Genomic DNA, 21,991 nt, shown 5'->3' with positions numbered 1-21,991 from the left:
AAAAAAAAAAAAAGCTGGGTAAAATGAGGATAAATATTATGCAAGTCATTGAAAACAAATTCATTCTTTGCTAAAAGCAAAGCGACGTCTATCCTGGAGCATAGTAGAGTTGAGAAGGTTTACCGTAACTTCTTTTTCTGTAGCTTTCTTGTAGCAGTCAGTTTATGGTCTAAGTAATGCAGATGGGGCATTTCTTGATGGAGCTTGCATTTGATCAGTACTCGAGAGAGTTTTGTATGAGAGAGTTTTTGTATGTAGGAGTTATTGTGAATAATAAAAACTGAACTCAAGTTGCTTATTTTGGAGGAGCCACATTACCTTGTCTCATCCCATCTAAGATGTCATTGAGTGATCCATCATTATTTTATGTTTTAGTCAGAAAGGAAAAAAATGCTTCCAATTGTAAGTGTAAAGCCATCATAATTTATAAGATGCTTTCTAATTTTAGATATGCATGTTTCAACATGAGAAAAATATGTGTGACCTGGGATCAGGGAAGCAGAACAAAATACCGTAGGAGAAATGCTTTAAAAATCAGAAGTGTTGTGTGACTGTTTGTTCTAGTGAGGAGGCTGGCAGGAGGCAGAAGATGTAAATGGCCCTTGTGTGGAGATGCCAGGAAAAGCTTTGTTAAAGAAGTTGCATTCCATGAGTCTGGAAAGCTGGGGACTTTGTGCAAGGGCTGGGTATTGGGATGGAGTGGTGTTTTGGGGGCTGCGGTGAGGACCTCAAATAGACACTGACAGGTTTCTGTGGCAGTTCTACCGGCACGGCTCTGGCACCGAGGGAGCGCTGAGCCTGACGGCAGCTTTTTTGGCCGCAGAATTATGGATTGTTAGAGCAGGAGGGGACTTTTAGAAATATATAGGTCATACTCATCATTTTTCAGATGAGGAATTTTGAGCCTGGGTGATGAGCTTAACTGGAAGGAATGGGTCATGCTGAAGACTGATTGGAACCAGAAATCCAATTTAAATGACAGCGAGGCGCCGGGCTTCCCAGTAGGGCATGGCCGCGGGCAAGGATTTCACCGAGTTAAGAATGGAGGTGCCCGTGGAGGTTAATGTGTTCTCGTGCTCTTTTTTCCCGTCACTTTGTGTTGGAGACCCACTGCACTTCTCTCAGCCTCCCTCTGTCAGTTCTGTAAGCTCTGCGCTGTCCCCTGATGACATCGTCATCCTCGTCAAATCATGGACCCCTTGTAGTAGGAGGGGCATACAGCACAGGCAGCATCACTCGGGGAGGGAGTGGATGACTAGGGCAGAAGCGCGGGGCATGTGTGTGGTGGCTGAGCTCGAGACTGTCCTGTACGCTTTCCCGCTTGTCCCAGTTCTCAGAGAAGCCCACCTTTCAGGGCTGGGGTTGGTAGGAGGATGAAAGTCTGTGGTTGGGAATAGTCCTTACCGCTGTTCCACCTATCAGGTCTTTCTTTGTGTCTCTAGTCAGATTCTCCCTTTGTGCAGCGAGCCCCCTTCTCTGCAATAACATCAGTCTGGGAATTATCCTTCCTTTCTTCATCATTATTTACTTGTTTACTTGATCATTCCCATCAGTAAACACAACATGTTGTAATTTCTCCCATAGTAAAGTAAACCCTCCATGGCTCTCCCCTCCTGCTATTCATTTCTCTCACTTTCTAGCAGAATTCTGAAAGAAAATGTCTAAACAGTCTGTGTCTCTCTCCTATTTATATTCATGTTAGCATCCTCTCCCCACCCAACCTGTCGGAACCCCTAGAGTCAGGCCACTTACCAAGGCTGGTAAGATGACCTTGGTTGCCAAATCCAGTTTTTAGTCCGCTTGGCTTTAGTTGCCCATTCGCCGTCATTGGGCATGTTGGACCCTCTCCTGGCCTCCACCTGCCTTCTGCACTTGGATTTCCTGATAGGCCTCATGAACTTGAGGTGTTCCAAAGCCAGCTCTCTGTCTCCATTCTCTCCCATCTGCTCCTGCCCTGCTGGTCTTCCCATTGTCAGTAGATGCCAGTTCATTCTTGTGGTTGCTTTGGCCACAACCTTGGAGTTATCTGTTCCCTCTTTATTTCTTCTGCACGTTGCCTTCTATCCTTTAGCAAAACCTCTTTATTCTGCACTCACAATGTCTCCTGAATCTGAGTTTGCACCACTGTCACTAGTCCATAACCTCTAGCTTGGGCTGGGACTCCTGATGTTCTCCTAGCTTCTGCCTTTTCCCCCACTCCAGGCAGTAGCCAGAGCAGTCCTTTGTAGGTGTAAATTATGTAGGTTGTGGCCCCACAGAGGCTCCCCATCGCTTAGCTGGAAAAATGGCCACTTGATGTGGGCCGGTATCTCCCTGGCCTCTCCCTGGTCTCGCCTACGTCTCTCTCCCTCACCTCTGTCTCGCCTAGTCTAGCCTTTCCTGCTGTTCGGGATACACTGAGCGTACTCTTGCCCCAGAATTTTTTTGTGCTTCCTGCTCTTCTGTCTAGAACCCTCTCCTTTATTTCCCTCTGGGACTTGATCCCTCTCTGTATTTCAGGCTCCTGTTCAAATGTATCCTTACCGGAGAGTCCTTCCTTGAGTATCTTATTGAAAATTGTGCCTTTGTCTGTTAGTTACCCTTTAGATCCTTACCTTGGAATAGTTTTCTGCATGGAATTGCTCACTGTCTGACATTGTATTGTTGTTGATTTTAAGTTCTCATACCAGGGTATATTATAAGTTCCATGAGAGAAAAGCTCTCTCCATGTTGACTACTGCTGTACGCACAGCTCCTGGGTGCTCTGTGGAGCACGTGCTGTGTGCACCCGCGTGCGGACCGCTCCCCTGCACGCCGTCCATGCCCCCACTCCCTCTCTCCAGCTCGTCCCCACTCCCTTCTGCCATACAGTGGATGTGTTCCTCTCTGCTCAGGGGTGAAGAGTGTTCTGTCTCTGACTCCTTATTTCGTTTTGGAAGTGCCTACACCCTGGTACCCAAGCCCCCCAGATCATAACCCATGCTATTTTCCCTGTCACCAAAGTGCACATTTAAAAATATATGTGATACATTTATAAGTCTTATCCTAGAGATTCTGGAGTTGGGTCACCCTTGTACCCTTTCTTTTTGAACCACATTTGTTGAATTACCTATCTTGGTATTTTAAGTTAAAGTTGGGCCCTTTTTTTTTTTTTTAAGATTTTATTGGTGAATTGGGGAGTGGAACAGTGTTGGGGAATTGGGCAAGGGGAAGGAACATTATGTTTTTCAGGACGCCATCAGCTTACAGCCAAGTTGTTGTCCTTCAGTCTTAGTTGTGGAGGGCACAGCTAGCTCAGCTCCAAGTCCAGTCACCATCTGGCCACCCGTCGGCAGCTTGTGGCCGCTCAGCTCAAGGTGCCGTGTTCAATTTTAGTAGGGCGGGGGGTGGGAAGCCCACCAGCCCATCATCCCATATAGGTATCAAACCGGCAACCTTGCTGCTAAGAGCATGTGCTCTTACCAGCTTAGCGGCAGCTCAGCTTGGGCGCAGCTCACTGGCCCGTGTGGACTGGCGACCCTGTTGCTAAGAGCTCGCGCTCTGACCAACTGAGCCACTTGACTGGCCAAAGTTGGGCTTTTGAGAAAAAAATAAGTTACTCCTTTTAATTCTCATAACGTAATTATACTATTACTATCATAATTTTGTAGGTTTGTTTAGTGGGTTAAGCAGCTTGCACGAGGCTACATAACTCAGAAGTGGTCAAATCAAGATTTGAACTCAGGACTCCTGAGTCCAGATCTTGCCTTTTTTTTTTTTTTTTTTAAAGCTGAGCCATCCTGCCACCTGTTGGCAGCTCAGTGGCTGCTCAGCTCAGGCCGGGAATCTATCCACTGTTGCTCAGAGCTCAAACTCTTGAGCGAGCTCTTAACCAACTGAGCCACTCGACCGGCCCTTGCCCTTTTTTTAGTAGAGGACAACTTTACATTCTGTGAGATTACATATTGTAAGTGTACAATTCGATGAGGTTACAAATGCACGTACACCCTTGTGACCAGTGCTCCAGCATAGATACAAGACCTTTCCATCACCCAGAAAAGTTTCCTCATGCCCCTTCCAGTTCACTTGACTTCTTTCAAGTGTGTGTTCATTTTGGGGTTTGCCAACACGACTGTCTCAGTGTTTAGAAGCTTTTATGATTAAACATGGGTTTATGGTGTTTCCCTGGACTATGCCAGGTGCCCGAGAGTGTCTGCTGAGACTTGAGAATGCCTTAAAACCACGGCTTGTGTGTGTCCTGGAAGCAGCTGTGGAGGCCCCAGCTTAGTTAGGGAGGCATCACCTAGGGCTTGAATGAGAACCCTATAGTGGGACATTCTCATGAATGACATTCACCATCTCATGGTGACATTTGTGGAGCCAGATGCTCTGTCTTAACCCTCCGTCAGGCACATTGCAAAAGTTACGAGTTTGGGCGCCGTGCATCTACCAGATGCGTGTGTGATATTTATTTATTTGAATTGAAAATAATGTGTAAGCGTGCTTATTATTTATTCAGGATGAAATTTTAATTTGCCACAAAGTAAAAACAATATGTTTATTACATAAATTCAGTATAAAAATCGACAGAAATTCCAATCAATCTGTGAGATCAGTTGCGCCCGATGGAGGGTTAAATTGGCACCACAGTTTTGGTTCTGAGCTGTTGTGCAAGTCCACACCAAATGGGCTCCTGAGAAGTTTTCATTCTCATCCTCTTCAGTGTCACCTTCTTCTTGTGGCACTTCCCCCCCCCCCCCCCCCCTCCCGTGGCACTGTTCTTAGTCTGTGAACGTTAAGAAACCTCAGCCTTGATGTATAATTCAAGACATTCTGGAACTAGGGGCCCGGGCTTGGCTCTCCCACGAAGGCAAAGCTGAAGAGGCATCATAGGTCACAGCGTGGCGGCTTCATGGTGAGATCGCTAATTTCTGTTCTGTTTCCTGTGGCTGTGGTGGACGTCGATATATCAGTCAGCTTGTGCTGCCATAAGAAAAGACCATTGACCGGGGGGGGGGGGGGCCCTTAAACAACAGAAATTCAGGTCTCATTATTCTGGTGGCTGGAAGTCCAGGATGCAGGGTGCCAGCCAATTCGGTTTCTGGTGAGGGGTTGCTTCCTGGCTGCGTCCTCACATGGCTGAGAGAGGGAGAGAGCACACTGGTATCTCTTCCTGTTCTTAGGAGGACAGCCTCATGGGATTAGGGCCCTGCCCTTGTGACCTCATGTAACCTTTGTTGCCTCCTCATAAGCTCTTTCTCCAAACACAGTCACATTGAGTGTTAGGGTTTCAACATTGGAACTTGGGGGTGGGGTGGGGTGGAGACGAGACACATTCAGTCCATAACAGTCCAGTACTTGGTAGGGCTTTGAGATGGTGACTATTTTGTTTTAATTTTAGATTAAGTTGATTTCCATGTTAACCTGTAACATGGTTCCTTGTGTGCTTAAATGATACCAGAACAATTTCCTGGTACGTCAGGAAACCCTAAGAGCTGTTTGACCTTAGAGAAGTTATTGTTCCTCCCAAATTGGATAGAATTAAACTTGGACTTGTATTTATTGAGTGCCTGTTTTTGTGAGGCCACTTGGGTTAACCTCAATCTCTTACTTCAGTGGGGTTGAAACATGATTCATGTGCAAGGGGGGCTGCTGCAGAAGGCCAGGAGCCCTAAGAAGGGGGAACACGTGGGTGAACTCAGGCCCTAAGGGCTTGGGCGGGGAGTGGAAGCTGAGATGGCCTTGGAAGGACGCTTCTGTTGTTGATTTAGGAAAAATCTGTGGGATTACTTGAGGTTGAGGGAATCCTGTTTGTTATGCACTAATTCATCTTATTGGCCTGAATATTATGCTATAAATGTAATTTAGGGCAATGCTTTCCAACCATGTTCACTTCTCAGCATGTGTGGAAAGGGAAGATCCTGTGGGATCGTCAGATGGGTCTGCATTCAGCCAGAGGTGACTTGATCGTGCATGGAATTCGTTTTTATCTGTGTTTGTTCCTGTAAATGATAATGTCACTCCCTTCTGCTTGCAGAAGGGCTTCATGTATTTTCTCAGTCTGACCCATCTCATGATTTAAATTCTGTGATGTGTGTATTGATGGAGCTTTAGTTGTTGTCAGATTTGCCACCAGAACGAGTGCAGTTTTGCTTTGCTTGTGAATTTCTTAGATCCCGTTTCCCCCAAATTTAGAGGACCTTTGACTTAGCTTTTGGAAACAATCTGTTATGACTTGAGCCACATGAAATGTTGATAGGCCTGTATGGTATGTCTTTAAAGCCAGAAGGGTGATAACTAGAGATGATTTTGGGAAATTATCCTACAGACCATAAATCCCTTAATTTACAGTTCATTAACTCTGTCTCACATGCTGTCATATACCCTTCTAGCTTTCTCTGTAGTCTTTAGGGTGCTTCTGCAGCCCCAAATTCAGCTTGCTCATAATTTCTTTCCCAAAGATCATAAAACAGTACAGGTCTCTCGTTAGAGGAGGTTAGGGGACAATGAGGGCGAAACATGAGCTGTTTTATGACCTTAGACCTGCCAATCAAGGCGAGGAGTGTCGGCCCAGCCTGTCAGCCAGTGGCTGTCCCTGTGCTGTGCCAGGGAGAGCTTAGGGCTCCTCATCTCATGCCCGACACCCCGCTCTCCTCTCTCTGCACTGTTCCCTGACCTTTCACTAACGTTTTTGGCTCATTCGCACTTTGGCTCTAACAATTCGGTTCTTTCTGCACACTGGGCCTCTTCCTGTATGACCTACCCCGCTGCTGTCTTCTGGGTCATCCTTTAACCGGGTCCATGTTTCCCTTGGCAGTCGGTGGGCGGGCACCCTCATCATGCCTGGCACCTGGTCTTGATGACAGGCAAAGACATCTGGGCCTGAGACTCCCACACTAGCTTCTAGTGCCGACTGCGGTGGCAGCTTCCAATCCAATTTTCCATGGCCCTGAGTGGGTTCTGTTGCCTTCTCATGCAGGAAGGCAGCTTTAGGCCTCCACATCAGAAACATTTAGCTCTGTTGTTTCTGACACTCGCCTTCCTTCCTATAGGATTGGGGGATTCATGAAGGACCCATGGTTTTGAACCCATGTTTTTGAAAGTTGCCTCTGACCCTCTAGTGTGATTCCAGAAGGTCAACAAATCCTTTTCAGACATGATCCTGTTTATCGTCTGGGTTTGCAGGAGGCCTGGTAATGTCTAGAGGGACCTACATTGCAAATTGCTGAGCCTGTACCCTCGTGGCTTTATTACCCTGTCCTCACCCAGCAGTTTACCCAACTTCCGACTACTAGTGTTATTTGAAAAGGGCCTTTCCAGTTTACTCAATTGGAAAGTGTTAAAGGGTGAGCTGGAAGGCTCTCAGCTGGCACTTTCTGAATCCCTCAGTGGAAAATATTGGCAAACTCTCCACTCTCTGCCTGAACTCTTCTTATAAATTGAGATGCCAAGAGTTATGAAGCCATCACCCAGGGCCAGGATGAAGAACTGTGTGGGAAAATGTGCCATTATCCAAACTAAGATACCGGGCCGTTTTCTGGTAGTAATGCTGTTTCCTCCTCCTTCCCCCATTCCCCTTCACATTTTGATGTGAGTCTTCCTGCCACTGAAAATAGTACAAGTGTGTGTGTGGTGAATGCAATTTACAGTGTGTTCTTTTTTTTTTTTTTTCCTGGAGAGCCTTCACTCCAGAAGATGCACATAGCTTTTCTTTCTTCTCCCTTTTTTACAGTTTACATACGAAGGAGAGCACGCTGCTTTATTCAACAGGTGCTGCACCTTCTATTAAGGAAAGTTGCCTTTTCCCATTTTTGGCTCTTTTTCTGTGGCTTCAGGGGACAAGGTGCTGAGACAGGAAGCAGGAGTTTGCCATTTATTTATTAGCCTGTTTGTTCCCATCTGTCTGCCTCACACTTCAATCTGTTGATGGAAAGCCCTGTGTGAATGTGCCACGGGGCCTGAGCAATCTCCATCTTCCTGAGTCGTCTGACTTCAGAACCTGTGTAGGCCCTTCCACCTAGGCCCCCAGTGAGGCCTGTGGACATGGAGCACACCCCCAGGGAGAAGATGAGCGTAGACGCTTTCTTCATCCATCCTTTTATATATACACCCTTGCACACTCAGGTCAAGCAAAGATGCCTTTTCCAGCACTGTCCCCATCTCGCAGCCCTCTCTCGGTGCTCCTACCCTCCTGGGGTCTCTCTTTTATGGAAGAATTCCAAGGGAATAGGTTAAGATTGCCATCAAGTGGCTGTTCTTGGTAGTGGATGGGAGGATACTGGCCACCACTGCTGGCCAACGCGATGCGGATTCTCCTCCAGTTACTTAGCCTCTCTGTGAAAAATAATCACACCCTAGAGAGCTTTCTGTCTGAGGAATTGACTTTGGGGGTGGGGTGGGGGGTGGGCAGGCAGAGAGAGCTCACAACATCCCTATATTGTCCATTCTCAAAGAAAGGATCTATGTCCACCTTCTGGGTGGACCCTGAAACTCAAGGTAGGCTCAGTTGCAGTGTATTCTGAGCTCGGGGCCCTGGAGCTGTGAGTGGAGACGATCTAGAAGCTTCCTGGAGAGGACTGCTGGGCACTAATCCTGCCAGGCCTGGGCCAGCAGGCCACTCTGCTTGTGGAAATCACAGGGAGGAACACGGTGCCGTCCTGAAAGGATGGCTCCATTGTCCCACCAACGGTGCCAAGAACAAACACACTGGATTAGGCCATTCTGTGCGGCTCCAGTTGTTCCCCAGCCCTGGAAATGGAGGAATCATTTCTTTCTCAGAGGTGATATTCTTAGCATTAATGAGATGGTTTATTTAAAGTCCTCAGGACCTGGCAGAAAGCAAGCATTCAAGGGTAATTGTTATTTGAAGTTCTAGATATACATTACCTAAGTACTTTCCATAAACGCTGTAACGGTGTCATAAAACAGCATACTTCAGGGACTGGATTAAAATTTGTTTGCCCTGTCCTTGGGCCTGGAAGCCAGTGCCCTGTAATTAGACCTTGCCTTGGGACGGGGAACAGAAGTGCAAACCCAGCTTGAAGGAAGTGATTCCCCGTTCCGTTTTCCCCAGGAGGTCTTTCCTCAGTGGTGTTGGGAAGACCTGCCCTAGAGGAAGAGGAGGACTGCGGCTTGTGTAGGTGGGGCGCCTATGCCAGGCATAGAGCACTGGATTCTGCATGTAGTTTCTGGTCTCTGAGGCCCAGGGGAGGAGGCTCTCTGAGCTGGCACGTGGTATGTGAGAGAAGATGGATCTGTGCGGCTGGGTTGAAGGGGAGGGGCCTGAGGCAGGCAGAAGCAGCAAGTGACGGGAGTATGTCAGGATGGCGATGAAACTTTAGGTTCCGGTCAAGGAAAGAAAATCCTCAGGGCTTATATAATTTCAGCAGCTTTTTAGAAGTGATAGAGGCTATGTTATGCAGTCATTCACATTGCAGTCTGTTGAATCATTAAGCCCACATTCCTGGGTTCCATCCATTTATAGCAATATTGGATGCATCAAAAACAAACAAAAAAACCCACTTTGGACTGAGCACGGACATTGGGTTATAATTCTAGTTGTACCAGTAACTGGGTATCAGTGAGCAGTCGGTCGTCTTGTCACTGGTTTCCTCCTTATAAAAGAAAGCACTTGACATACCCGTGTTCCATCCGATTTTGTTGTAGTGATGAGTGATGTGCTGATGTTTATGGCACGTTCTGTATTCTTCTTCCAACTTGCTAGACCCCCTGTGCTGTTGGGATTAGGAGACATTTGGATGCTTTTGGAACTTGGAGGGAAGTGTTAGGAGGTAATTGAGAGGAAGTGTGTCCTCCTTGACCACTGTTTCTCTCCTGTGCTGTGTGCGTGCTTGTACACAGGCGTGCCGGCTGATGGCTTCTCTCTGGGGGTCTCCCGTGTGTAGGAATCCAGACAGTGAGCCCTGTGTCATCTGTGTGGGTTTCTCCGTCTTTGTGCATGTCACCTTGAGAGTAGCAAAGTGGCAGTGTAAGTCAGAATAATTTCACGTGGTACTTTGTGAATGAGTCTTAGTTGGTGATTGCTGGCCTTTCTCCCCCAAGCTACTCCAGGACCCCCTAAAAACCGTATATGATAAAAGTCATCCTTTGGGGTAATTGCTTTGCAAACACAGAGAAAATTTTTCTACAGTTTTTAGTTTTCTGAGTAAGCTTGTGGCTTATTCTAGTATTCCAGCCTCCGTTTTCTCTTCTCCTCCCCTCTTTTAAAAGCTAGACGATTACAGCAGGAGCCATCTGCTGCTGAATTGAAGAGGATTTGTCAGCTTCTCCGTTTGCCCCTCCCTCCCTTTCACCCTGACTAGCCAAAAGAAGTCACCGTCTGTCTGACATGTTCTGTTTACTGGGTCTAAACTCCTCGCAGAGGACAGGAGAGAGACAAGAGGGACTGTTGCTGCCTGCAGATTTGGCGACAGGGACTTGAGACTAAATGCATGAAAAGCCTATAGATCGGCGCGATGCAGTGGACCTTCCTTGCAGTGATGAAAATGTTCTAGATCTGTGTGTTTTCCTGTATAGAAGCCACCAGCCAGTAGTGACTCCTTGATTCCTGGCTGAGCCGATTACTTTTAGATAATTTAAAAAGCCACATGTGACCAGAGGCTACTAAATTAGTGCAGTTCTAGAGACAGGATGAGCACAGTGGTGCAAATTTTTTTATTTTTTTTTAAATCTTCACGCTCTATCTTTTTGTTGTTGTTTTGGCAAGAGGTCTTTTTAGATAGCCAGTGCAGGGTGCTTCATTTCAGAAACATTCTCTTCTGGCTACCATCATGGTGTGTTCTGTAGACATTGCTAACAAAGTGAAAAAAATATTAATCTTTTATTCAAATACCTTTCAGTGCTTTGGGCAATTTCAGAATACTTTTACCCTGGAATGAATGTCATGAGATTCACATTATTCTTGACTTCAATATCGCAGTGTATTACGGCTTCAATATCTTCTTTGTCCACTGCTCTCAGAGACTACATCCAGGGTTTTTGTTAGCTTCATATAAGCAATGTTCTTTACATTCTATTTAATTTATTTTAATAGTGAATAATTTAGAAATTTCAGAAAATTAGGACCACCACTGGAGAGTGTACTTTTTTATTGCTAGTTTGTTTTATTTCCTCTGGTCTGTTTCTGTACACTTACATATATTTTTCAACCCAATTTAATTAACCTGTATGGTGGGATCTCTACAGTTTAAAACACTGAATCTTTCCTAATGTTAGTAAGTTTTTGAACGTGTAACTTTTAAAACTATCATATGAAATAATTTTAACAAATTGTGTTTCATATTTAGCATTAGTCTGCAGTATGATAAATGAGACTTAAGAGCAATACTATGAAGAACACACAAAATTATAATAGTTAATTTTGGCTTTCATTTAAACATGTTAGTAACAAAATGAGTTTAAGTTAGCAGGATATAAAAGATTAAATACTTTGAGGAAGATACAGAACAGCATTATAGACAAAGAAATTATCCGCTCTAAAACAAAGAAAACTTTAAAATTGAAATGAATAAGAGGTTAAATGTCCAGAAAACAAAACGTGAAGGTTATTGAGTGTTAGATTTATGAACGCTCTGATTTTATGTCACTAGAAAACTTGAAGGCTATTTCCCAAGAATCCCCAATTTAATCAGTGAAGGCTGAGAAACCAGTTTACTATACATTACAGGGGTTGTTCCTAGCCAAATACTTTTAAACACAAAGAGATAGTTCTTGGAAACATTATTCTCTAGGAAGAAAAGGGGTGCCTTTGCATGCTTGGTAAATTGTAGGATGGAGCCTTCGAGGTAAGAGCGCCCTGAAATGGCCCCAAGCAGCAGCTTACTTTTCCAACAGTGTTTGTGGGGTCTCAGCCATTTTCTCCAGGTATGGGCTAAGTTTTGAGGGTTATTACGATGAGCCAAGACTAAGTCTAAATCCTCTTGGTTGTGGAACTTAACAATCATGTCATGTTTGCTTGTCATTGTGGGTATTGCATTGAAGCAGCACCTGCAGAACAGGTGGTGGGTATCACTGAAGGCAGACCAGAAAGAGGAGTAGGTTCTAGGCAGACAGAGAGGAGAGACTATTCTAAAAGTGAGAACAGCATGTGCAAAGGCACTGATGTTTGAGAGTTTAAATAATGAAGAGAATGTGTCATGTGCCCTATATGCAGAACCAAAACCAGCTTACTCCAGTGCCTTCATGGACTGTATCGTGGGGTGTCATCAGGTTTGAAAACCAGAGCACTGGTAGCCCGCGTATTGCATGGCTCAAGAAGCAAATATAGAAGAATCCTTTTATATTTTTTTCCTTAGATAGGATTTACACCAGTAAAAAAAGCAACAAAATAATTAAACTGTGTTGAAACCCTTGCTCATAGACCTTTGTTCCTCTGATTAATTTCTTTCTTTTCTTTTCTTTTTTTTTTTTAAAGCTGAGCCATCCTGCCACCTGTTGGCAGCTCAGCGGCTGCTCAGCTCGGCCCGGGAATCGAACGAACCGCTGTTGCTCAGAGCTCAAACTCTTGAGCAAGCTCTTAACCAACTGAGCCACTTGGCTGGCCCTTGCGCTGATTAATGTCTTAACTTTCTAGAAGTAAAATTGCTGAGTTACAAACTTTACAACATTGTCTGCACTCGTTTCCAAGTGGCTTTCTAGAAACATTTTATCAATTTATTACCATGCTAGCAGTGTATGAAAGTGTAGGTTTTATCAGAATTAGAGATTTGAAAAGATAATCAGCTACTCTTCAATAGTGACCTGAGCCAGCTCTTCGTTTCAGTACTTTTTGAACATAATTTTCCATTATTTAGTGTTCTTCAGAAGGTAAAACGACCACGTTGAGATTCTGGTTGAATTTCACTCTATGCTATCGTGGCTCATTTTCAGAATAACCTCAATGTTGATAATTTTCTTTAACTCATTTAACTCAAGGCATCATTTCTGTGTTTACCTTTTCTTTTCTTTTTCTTTTTTTTTTTTTTTAAAGATTTTTATTGGGTAATTGGGGGATGGGAACAGTACTGGGGAATTAGGGGAAGGGGAAAAGACAAGTTGCTGTCGTTTTGTTCTTCAGTCTAGTTGTGGAGGACGCTGCTTCACTGGCCCAAGTTGGCACCATCATTGCGCTCTTCCCTGGCGAGGCAGATCAGTCGCCGGCTTCTGGACGGCCGCTCACTGCGGCTGCTGGCCGCTCATGCTGGCTGCTGGCTACACACGGTAGCCCATGGCAACCCACTGCCACAGGGACTGCAGCCTACGCCGTCGCCAGCGACTCACGGCAGCCCAGCTCCAGGTTGAGCTGTTGTTCAGCATCTTAGCTGTAGAGGGCAGTGTCACTGGCCCTCATATGTGGGATCTGAACCGGGGCCCTCTGGCATCCCAAGTGAGTTCTTAACCATCGCGCCACTCGGCCGGCCCTCTGTGTTTACCTTTTCAAATTCATTACCTGAATCATTTAAAAATACTATATTAAAAGCCAAAGTATATTTTACCTTGTTTCTTTTTACAACCAAGTAATTCAAAGTATACAATGAACAGAAATTCTGAGTAGTTTATTAGCACCAAAATTTATAAAGGCATATAGGCAGAGCTTACTATGTACTACTAACCTTTTTACATATGTAATCAGCCTTAATTCAACCACCCACAGTTGTCCTTATGTCCATTTAACAGATGAGGAAACTGAGTTATAGAGCACTTTCGGTGATTCTCTTTAAAAGTTTACACAGTTGAGAAGTAAAACTAAGATCAGAACCAGGCAGCCTTGTCCATATGGTGCTGTGTATGCTGTAAACCACTAAGGTTCTTAGTGCTAGGTGCTTACCAAATCATTTTTTTTAAAAAAAATTATAATAAAAATCCCCATGGAACATTTTCTGATAGCTTCTTAATTTGAATTTCCTGGTTTAATTGTGGTGCCATTTCATTGGGATTAGTGACCAAACCCATAGCAACCAAGTTTGTTTCACTAGTTAATATACAGTCATCCAGCCCAGGTTCCCTACTGTGTTCTTATAATTATTGGTATTATTTTGTAATTATACAGTGTGGTCCTGAAGTCAAGTGGGCTACAGGGCCAGCCACGTGAATTACACAGTTAGTTGAGCACTATTGGTGCTTCAGGAATTACCAAGCCCTCTTGGAAAGAGTCCAAGCCAGACTCTGTGTGTACCTAATTCTGCTTGGTATATTGCCAGTGTATTAACTTTTATTTAAATATTCTAACAAGTCATGTTTGTTACTACTATGGCGGCTGCTGTAAAGTGCCCACGCTTCAATATTTTTGAAAGTCAAATATTAAGCAGAGTGGACCACTCCTCTGCATTGACTTTTTATCGTAGCCTAGGCGATATGATCAATACTATGCACTTCAGCCCCAATAGCAGAAATATCTTTATGAGAACACAACTAATGCAGCATGATCGTTAAAACCTTCTATTTCCTATATGAAATTCTCAGGTTCCACAACCTTCTCTCCCACACAGGTCAACCCACTCTTCCTGTATAATAAGCATTTTGGGGGAAATTATTATGAGTTGCATGTAACTCAGATGCCAAGGTGCTACCTTTGTACGAATTACCTTGTGTAGGTAACAGGAGATTGAGGAGATTGGAGAGCTTTCTGAGACAGACCATGGATGATAAGGAGTACCTGGTGACGTGCGCCAACTCTGTCAGGCCTGTCTTTCCTCTATGAGATGGGTCCTAGCTCTCACTACACACTGACTTCCTTGACTTGATACATGAATTAAACAAGGTCTTAATGTTTCCGAAGCAGCAGGTTCTTTAATTAATCAACACAGGATACTATTAGATATCCAAATTGGATTAAGACGTGCAAATGAATTGCTCTTTCACATTTTATCATGTCCCAGACTGGGGTTTGCTCCAGTAATATATTTTTTAAATGCTGAGTGCAGCTGGTGGGCTGCTGGACTTGGCCCAACTTGGACGTAGTAACGTGGTTGTACACATAGGTAGGTCCTTGATTCTGAAGCTCTGAGCGGCAAAATTTGTCCTCAGATGTCCTGGTGTTCAGGTGATAATTAGGTGGGATGGCAGCCATGTACCTGGCTGGCGGCACAACATTTCTTAGGACAGGAGATCCTTTCTGAAATTCTGTTCTCTTCTGAAGTAGAGATTGGGGTGCCTTGTTACCTGGAGTCTGGAGTAATAGGAGGTCTTTATATTTAAATGTTTAGCGATTCCAATGATTGCATTGCTGATGCGCAAGGAAAAATTGAAGCTTGCTTTGGAAACCACAGTTTGCCATTAGGTTGTAAATTTTAGTATTTGCGTATCCAAGAATTTCCAATAATTCCACTCCTAAGTATTTCTGCCAGAGAAACTCTAGTGGATGCTTTTCAGGGGATAAGCAGAAGGATGTTTGCAGCATGACTCGTGGTAGCAACCGACTGGCAACACTTTAGATGCCCTTGAACAAGAGAATCAAAATACATTGTGGTATACTCATACAATGGAGCATGATAATAATAGTGAAAATGAACAGACAAAGTATGAGCAAAATCATGGATGATCTTGGTAACCTAATGTTGAGTTGGGAAAAAAGTAAGTCCCCTAAGATTAAACACAGTGTGACACCCTTTTTGTGAAGTTCATAGTCAAGCACAGTGAGATAATAAAATATATACTGTTTAGGCATATATATTTATGCTGTAACTTAAAAAATAATGAAATGGGGTGAGGGGAAGCACGGTAAGTAATATTTTAGTAATTGGGTGTGACTGTGGATTTGCAGATACTCTATATTACTAAGAAGTAACTAAAATGGTGGAGACTGAAGTTGATAATATTTGGGAAGTCTTCATTTAAGAATTGGGACTTGCTCTGATCTTTGACTGTTGAAACTTAGGTGGTGGTGCTGTCAATCATATTAACTTGCAACAAAGAAAAGTCCTTGACAATCTCACCCTTTATACTGTCATTTCTTTTCAGAATTTAAATAGTGAGGGTTGTGTCGCTATTCTTAAACTGAACCAAGTTCTCAGTTTTATTGTGTCTGCCAGAGGGTGCTGTTAGTCTGTCTGGTACTGCTGATACATTTCCTCTTTGGTAAACCAGCGTTTTATCTAAACAGTCCAAAACCTACTGCCGTTAATGGACAAGAGTTTTCCAGCTCTCCCTCCTGACCCAGCAGCAGAGAGCATAGGCCAGAGTTGGACAAGCTGGGCTACCTAACTGTGTATCTTAGGAAATACTGAGAGCGGGATCAGATGCTAGTGATGGTTTTGGAAGGAAAAGGGGCCCTCCTGGGCCCCTCCATCCGGTTAGGGCTTACCTTTTTATATTTAAATACAAGGTTACTTTTGTAGGTAATGGGAAGAGGAAGCAGCAATGAAGTCAGAGAGAGTGGAGATAGGAACAAAGCGGATACCACTTACTGCTGATGGCTGTGAACTGCGGGCCTGTGTGCACGCTCTCCTGTTGGATCGGCTGGATCTGGGGATGTGTATCCACAGATAACCGTCAGGCTTCGTTTCTGGCCAGTTGTTGATGTTTTGCGGTTTCTGCTTTCTTACCCTGCCTCAGAATTACCCTACACCCAAATACCTGCCTCACAGCTCCTTTTTAGTTCTCTGTTTTGGATGCTTTTGGTTATTGAAGGCGCCAAAAGACAAGTCCCAGCAGAAAGAAGGAAAAAAGCCAAACAGTCATCCCTTAAATGCCCTTTAATTGACTGTGTATGACTTATGCTGCAGTGGGACACATGCCAGTTGTTCAACATGATAGGAATAGACTCCACTGGAGAAGGGGAATGGTCTGCTCCCTGGGTTTGCATTGGGCATAGAAGGACTGGAGAGGGATCTTTACAACCGAAGGTTCTACAGGAAATTGTATCCTGAGGTTGCTCCAGTGTACACCCGTCCCTGTCCCCAAACACCACAGGGTTCTTGGATGGCCTCCTGTTTGTTGAGATCCTCTAAGGAATTGGCTCTGTGATTTTAAGAACCACACCTGCATATGCTTCGGTTTACTCATCTGTGAAGTGGGGGATCCTACCACATTGTCTCTAAGGCTCCATCTGCAATTCGGATTTTAAAGTGGTGGATATCAAGTAGGGATTGGGGAAGACCTTCACCTCCCTCCTGGTATTTTCTTGTTTAGAAGTGAGGCAGGTAGCTCTGTGCCCTGGTGATTTAGGAAACTGGAGATGGCCAAATGGCAAGACGACGTCACCAGGCCTGGGTAACTGGTGGCCACATGCCTTGAAGAAAGCTGATGTCTGCCTTCAGGGCTCTGTGGGGTCTAAATTACTTAACCTGTGTAAAGCCCAGAAGGGGCTCGTTCATTGGTGACACAACGAGAAACTCAAAGTAATAGTACAGGGACTTCTTTTCCCAGTTCCCTTGGATGAACCGGTGAGGAAAACTTTCAGGGCCATGTGGGTTCTTTGAGGGTGATGCAGCATATCTCCCCTTACCCGCCCCCCCGGCCTTTGGAAAAGCATAAAGTGGAGAGTGGGATGGTGTTTGGAGCATGTGTTTTGGACATTATCATTGCCAGCTGAAGTTGAAAAGCTTCAAAAGAATTGACTTTGAAAATCAAAAAGCTTATGAAAGAGATGCAAGCTCCAGTTATCTGAGGCCAGGGAGCTGGCCAGCCCTGTTGAATTCCTGCCTTTTTCACCCCTCTTGCAGCTGCCAGGCCACAGAGCCTGTTTTGTGAAAGATCCTCAAGAAACAATGAGGGAAAACAGCTTCTATTTTATTAGATTAGATGAATTTATGTGCGTGGGGGAGGGGTGTCCATGTGTTGGGGTGGGGAGGGCAGCTATGGCCCATGCGGTGGTCACAGAAGCACCCTGGTGGCTGGAATGGCGGGGGTGGGCTCGAGGAGGAGCCTGTGGAGAGAGATTTCTGCAGTCTGTCTGGAGAGCTGCCCAGGTTTCTCAGCCAAAAAAACAAATAAAAATAAATAAAAGGCAAGTGCTGAATGACACAGATTATGATATGAAAAAGGGATGCCACTGAAAATGTGCCATGGACCCGCTGTCCGTAAGGGTGGAGTGTGTGCATAGAGTGTGTGTGTGTGTGTGTGTGTGTGTTGTGGGGGTGACGGTCTGATAGCCTGGGCATACGGGAGTGTGGACTGCCCCCATCAGAGGTGCCCCCCCCCCCCCATGTCAGAAATCCTAAAATCAGGGTTTGTCTGCATTGCAGCTGGGGGAAATTGCAGGATGAAAAGCTAGTCGCTCTTTTCCTTTTTCTCATTTGAATTTGTCAGGGTTGGGGGGGAGCCTGAGACCCCTCCTCTTGGGTGCTAGATTCCCTCCCATCCACATAAATAACCTTCTCTCCCTGCCGCCTCCCCTCCCCCTCGGCCCCGGCGCTGTTTGGCCGTCCTATTGCCTCGCGGAATCTGCACTGCCGGAATCTGCACTGCCGCCTGCTTATTACGTACAGGGGAGGATTGTTGACAAGTGCTCTGGAGCCTGCCTCTCCGAGCTCTGCCTCCCTCCCTCCCTCTGTCCTCCTTCCTGTCTGTCTCTCTGCAATGATCCGGCTCTGAGGATGGCTGCTCCACGGGTCTGTCAGGTGCAGTTTTTGGTGGCTTATCTTGAGGAACCTGGGATAGAAGGTCTGTTCCTATAAATAAAATCAAAACCAAATCGCTCTAGATTTGTTTCAGGCTGGTATGGCTTTTGTTGGAGAAATAGGCCTTTTGTGGGTTTCCCTGCTGGGGTCCTGATTAAATCCATTACGGGTGGCAAGGTGCTATATAGATGAGTATGTAAAAAGTGTTACGATTTGCTTAATATTACTATTCTTTTAGCTTTGCCGTCCTCCCTCGGGGCGATGGTGGCTCCTGCAAAGGCACTGGAAATTTACAAGAGAATTAATGTCGCTCTTGAAGCATGCAGCTCTGTTGACCATTTTGGCCAAATCTGCAGTTTTATAACCAGGCTTGTATGAATTTAGACATTTATATCGGGGAACTGAAGGCCATCCAGCTATGGCTGGTCCCTTTATTGCCAGTGTATGTGATCATTTCCCAGAATTTAAAAATAGACGTTTGATTAAAGTTAATGAGTTTATCCTCACCATAGCTTTGGTTTCCTTTATAAATAGCATGATGGCTTCATTTCCCTTCATACTTTCTTTCTCTAATGCTTGTCTTCTTTCCTTGAAAGATGGAGGAAACTGAGGCATGTAAATAAATACTAAGTGAATCTAGGTCAGACCTTAAAGCTTTAAACTTTGGTGTTCTCGATTTTTCTCCCTTATTTTGTGCATGAATCCATGTTTGTATTACTAGATAGAAACATGAATGAGTTTTAGGAGCCGTTAATTTTAGGTTTAGGTGCCTCAAGTCTTTGCAGATTCCGTGGCCACATCACATCACAGAAAGTGATGCTTTCTGTCCTGCTTCCATTCGAATTCAGAATGGGAAAGAAGGTTGCTCTGGGAGGCGAAGGCCTCTCTGAACTTGGTTGCTGTCAGAATTTTTTTTTTTTTGACTTTGAATAGTACTTAATCCTTTCTTATTATGTTCATCTGAAAAGTGGGTGTGCCGTTGATTGGTCTGTGTGTGAGTGAGGTAATGAGGGCAGGGGGAAACGTCTGCTCCTCCCAGTCATGCTACAGACAAAACATAAGTTAGAACTTCTGTGGGGCGCATTTTTATAGGGAATAGAGGCAGCCAGAGAGCTTTTGGGGTACGGGTGTGACTATTGACTTATCATCCATGACTTAGGATGTCAGTCAGGGCACAAAGTATTTCGAGTGGTGCCCATATATCATCATAGACTAATAACCGATGGGATTTGTTGATTTGTGTTAAAGCCAGGTTTGCCTAACTTTGTAGAGACTTGCTAATATTTGAGAGCCTGTTTCTTGAATAACTTACATTTGTGGGGTTAATATAATGAACTTGAAAGACACACACAGACACACACATGTATTGTAATTACTTAGGTAGGCTAGCACTGGCTACCTGAGAACATGCTGTGTATGTGGAACTCCCCCTTGGAGAAGTGCTAATTCCAGGATTGGTAAAATTGGATTTTGGCATGTCAGGTTATCTGAACGTAAGACTTTCTCCTTGTTGGTCTCATTTATCTATCTTGAGAAAGGCCCCATGTTTACCTCTTGCGTGTACGACTCTTAAGTTCCCATGCTCTGCAGCGGTGCCATTGTTCTGCAGCTCTTTTCCTGCCAGCCTAAGCCCAATGTTGTCTTGAATCACTTTTCCTCTGAATGTGGAAGGCAGTGTTAGACCTCTGGGGCGTTCAGTACTGGGCCACCTGTGCAGTGGAACCTGTTTACTTGGCTGCTAGAAGCTTGAGTTGCATGGCCCAGGGGACTCCCAAGGATGCCTGCTTGTGAAGACGGTTATCACTGGGTTGCCTGGTAGACATGTGTTGGACTGTTTGCCAGTGTAAAATTAATAGGGAATTGGGATATGGGATATGGACTCAGAGGCGTTAGTTACAGCCTGAAATCGAGGAGTTGTGATGACTGGATGCGAAGGTACAACTTCTCACTGTAGAGCAATGTGGATGTTTATATTTCAGTAATTATTATATTCTCCATATTATACCTGGCCTGATTGTTACCAAAACCACTTGAAGGATGAAGAATGAGTGAAAAGGGGGGAGAACGCAGGAGGAAGAGCCCTTCCCCCAAAGAAGTAAGGGAGTTGCGCCAAAACGCACAGTGCTGTTTGTTCACTATTGTGATCATCAGGGTTTGACCAGCTTTTGGGCCAATCCAGAAATCTTTCCTAGAGATCATGGATCCTTCTTATTACCACGGAGTGATTTTTGTATTGAATGAAGTTCAGCTGTGGCTTCTTGGTTGTCGTCGGAGCCTCTGCAGGGGGAGTGCTTTCTCTCTTGTGACTCCTGGTCAGGACCTGCGAGGGAGAGATCTTTTGTCTTTTGTGGTCCTCACTCATTTGTGGTTTAAACAGCCTGGATACGGCCTGTTTTCCTGGTCTCCCTTCCTGTGTGGAAAGGTGACAGGCCTGCTGGGCTTGTCCCTTTGTGCCTCAAGGTGAGGAAATGCCTTCTGAGCGGAGCCCTTTTCCGGCTTGACTCTCAAATTGAGCCTTTTGCTTGATTCCGAAATAGAGGGTAAAAAGGATAGGGTCAGATGTTTTTGTTGCACCTAGTGCCCCAACTTTTCCATGTTATTAATTATGACTGCCAGGTTTTTATCTTAACACCCTTTCTCAAAAAATTGAACATGCAAAGGAGGTTTAGGTTGCCCAAGAAGGTTTTGTGGGGAAAGAAGATGTGGTGGAGGTGACGGGCTCCTGTGGGGTCCTGTCTGTCTGTCTGTCCGTCTATCCATCCATCCATCCATCCATTTACTTTTTGGGTATTAAACTAACAAAAACCCATGTTGCCTCTGTATCTTGGACACTTTTGACCCTGGCTGTTTTTGGACTGCGGGGTCCTTGTCTGGAATGGGAACTGTCCATAGTTGATTTGAGAGAGGACAAAGGGGAGCCCTGGTCTGCCCAGGGGCCATTCTCCTGAGGGAAAAGGATAATTACTTTCCATAAGCCGAGGTATTAAACCACTTTCACTTGCGCTTCATTGACCACGAGTGTGGCAGTGACATCATGCCTCCCGATTGTCATTTGTTCTCAGCCCTCTCGGCATTTTGATGTGGAGAGGATGTCAGTGGGCCAGGCTTGGCTCCACAGCGGCTCTGCGCTGCTCACCGCCTTTCCTGGAGCCCTAGGACAGATCCAGAAGCGGAGCTGCTGACCCCAGTTTGTACAGTGGGGTTCAACCTCCATGTTCCTGTTGAACCCGGGCAGCTGGCCTGCATCAGATTTCCCCCCGGCATCTATATGCAGAAGCAAACCATCTTTCTTTTCAAAATCTTAGTGAAAATAGGCTTTCTTTTTCACTAGTAATGGCAGCAAACTATGCATCCTGAATACCTCAGAGAGGAATATCTCAACCTAGGGGGCTGCTTTCATAAATTTTTCTCTCAACTCAAAGTGCTGCAGCCACCCCCCATCCCCCATCTAAAACTAACTCTCTCCCTCTCTCCCT

The 21,991-nt window shown here is 45.0% G+C and overlaps 1 protein-coding gene across 3 annotated transcripts in view; it reads left to right on the top strand.

The window, feature by feature from the left end:
- JARID2 (jumonji and AT-rich interaction domain containing 2) overlaps positions 1–21,991 on the top strand; it is a 270,564-nt gene that overhangs the window by 131,847 nt on the left and 116,726 nt on the right. Inside the window, exon 1 of one of the 3 annotated variants that reach the window (XM_019662179.1) lies at positions 18,434–18,558. The exons of the other annotated variants lie outside the window; for them this stretch is intronic. Within the exon in view, the coding sequence (XP_019517724.1) occupies positions 18,492–18,558 (67 nt within the window). The 5' untranslated portion in view covers positions 18,434–18,491. Of the gene's footprint in view, positions 1–18,433; positions 18,559–21,991 lie in introns of those variants that run through there. 3 annotated transcript variants of the gene reach the window in all.

The sequence above is a fragment of the Hipposideros armiger genome, unplaced genomic scaffold, assembly GCF_001890085.2.
Source record: "Hipposideros armiger isolate ML-2016 unplaced genomic scaffold, ASM189008v1 scaffold_369, whole genome shotgun sequence".
NCBI classification, from domain to species: domain Eukaryota; kingdom Metazoa; phylum Chordata; class Mammalia; order Chiroptera; family Hipposideridae; genus Hipposideros; species Hipposideros armiger.
Note: the sequence above shows the minus strand (reverse complement) of the source record. Positions and strands in the feature narration are given on the sequence as shown.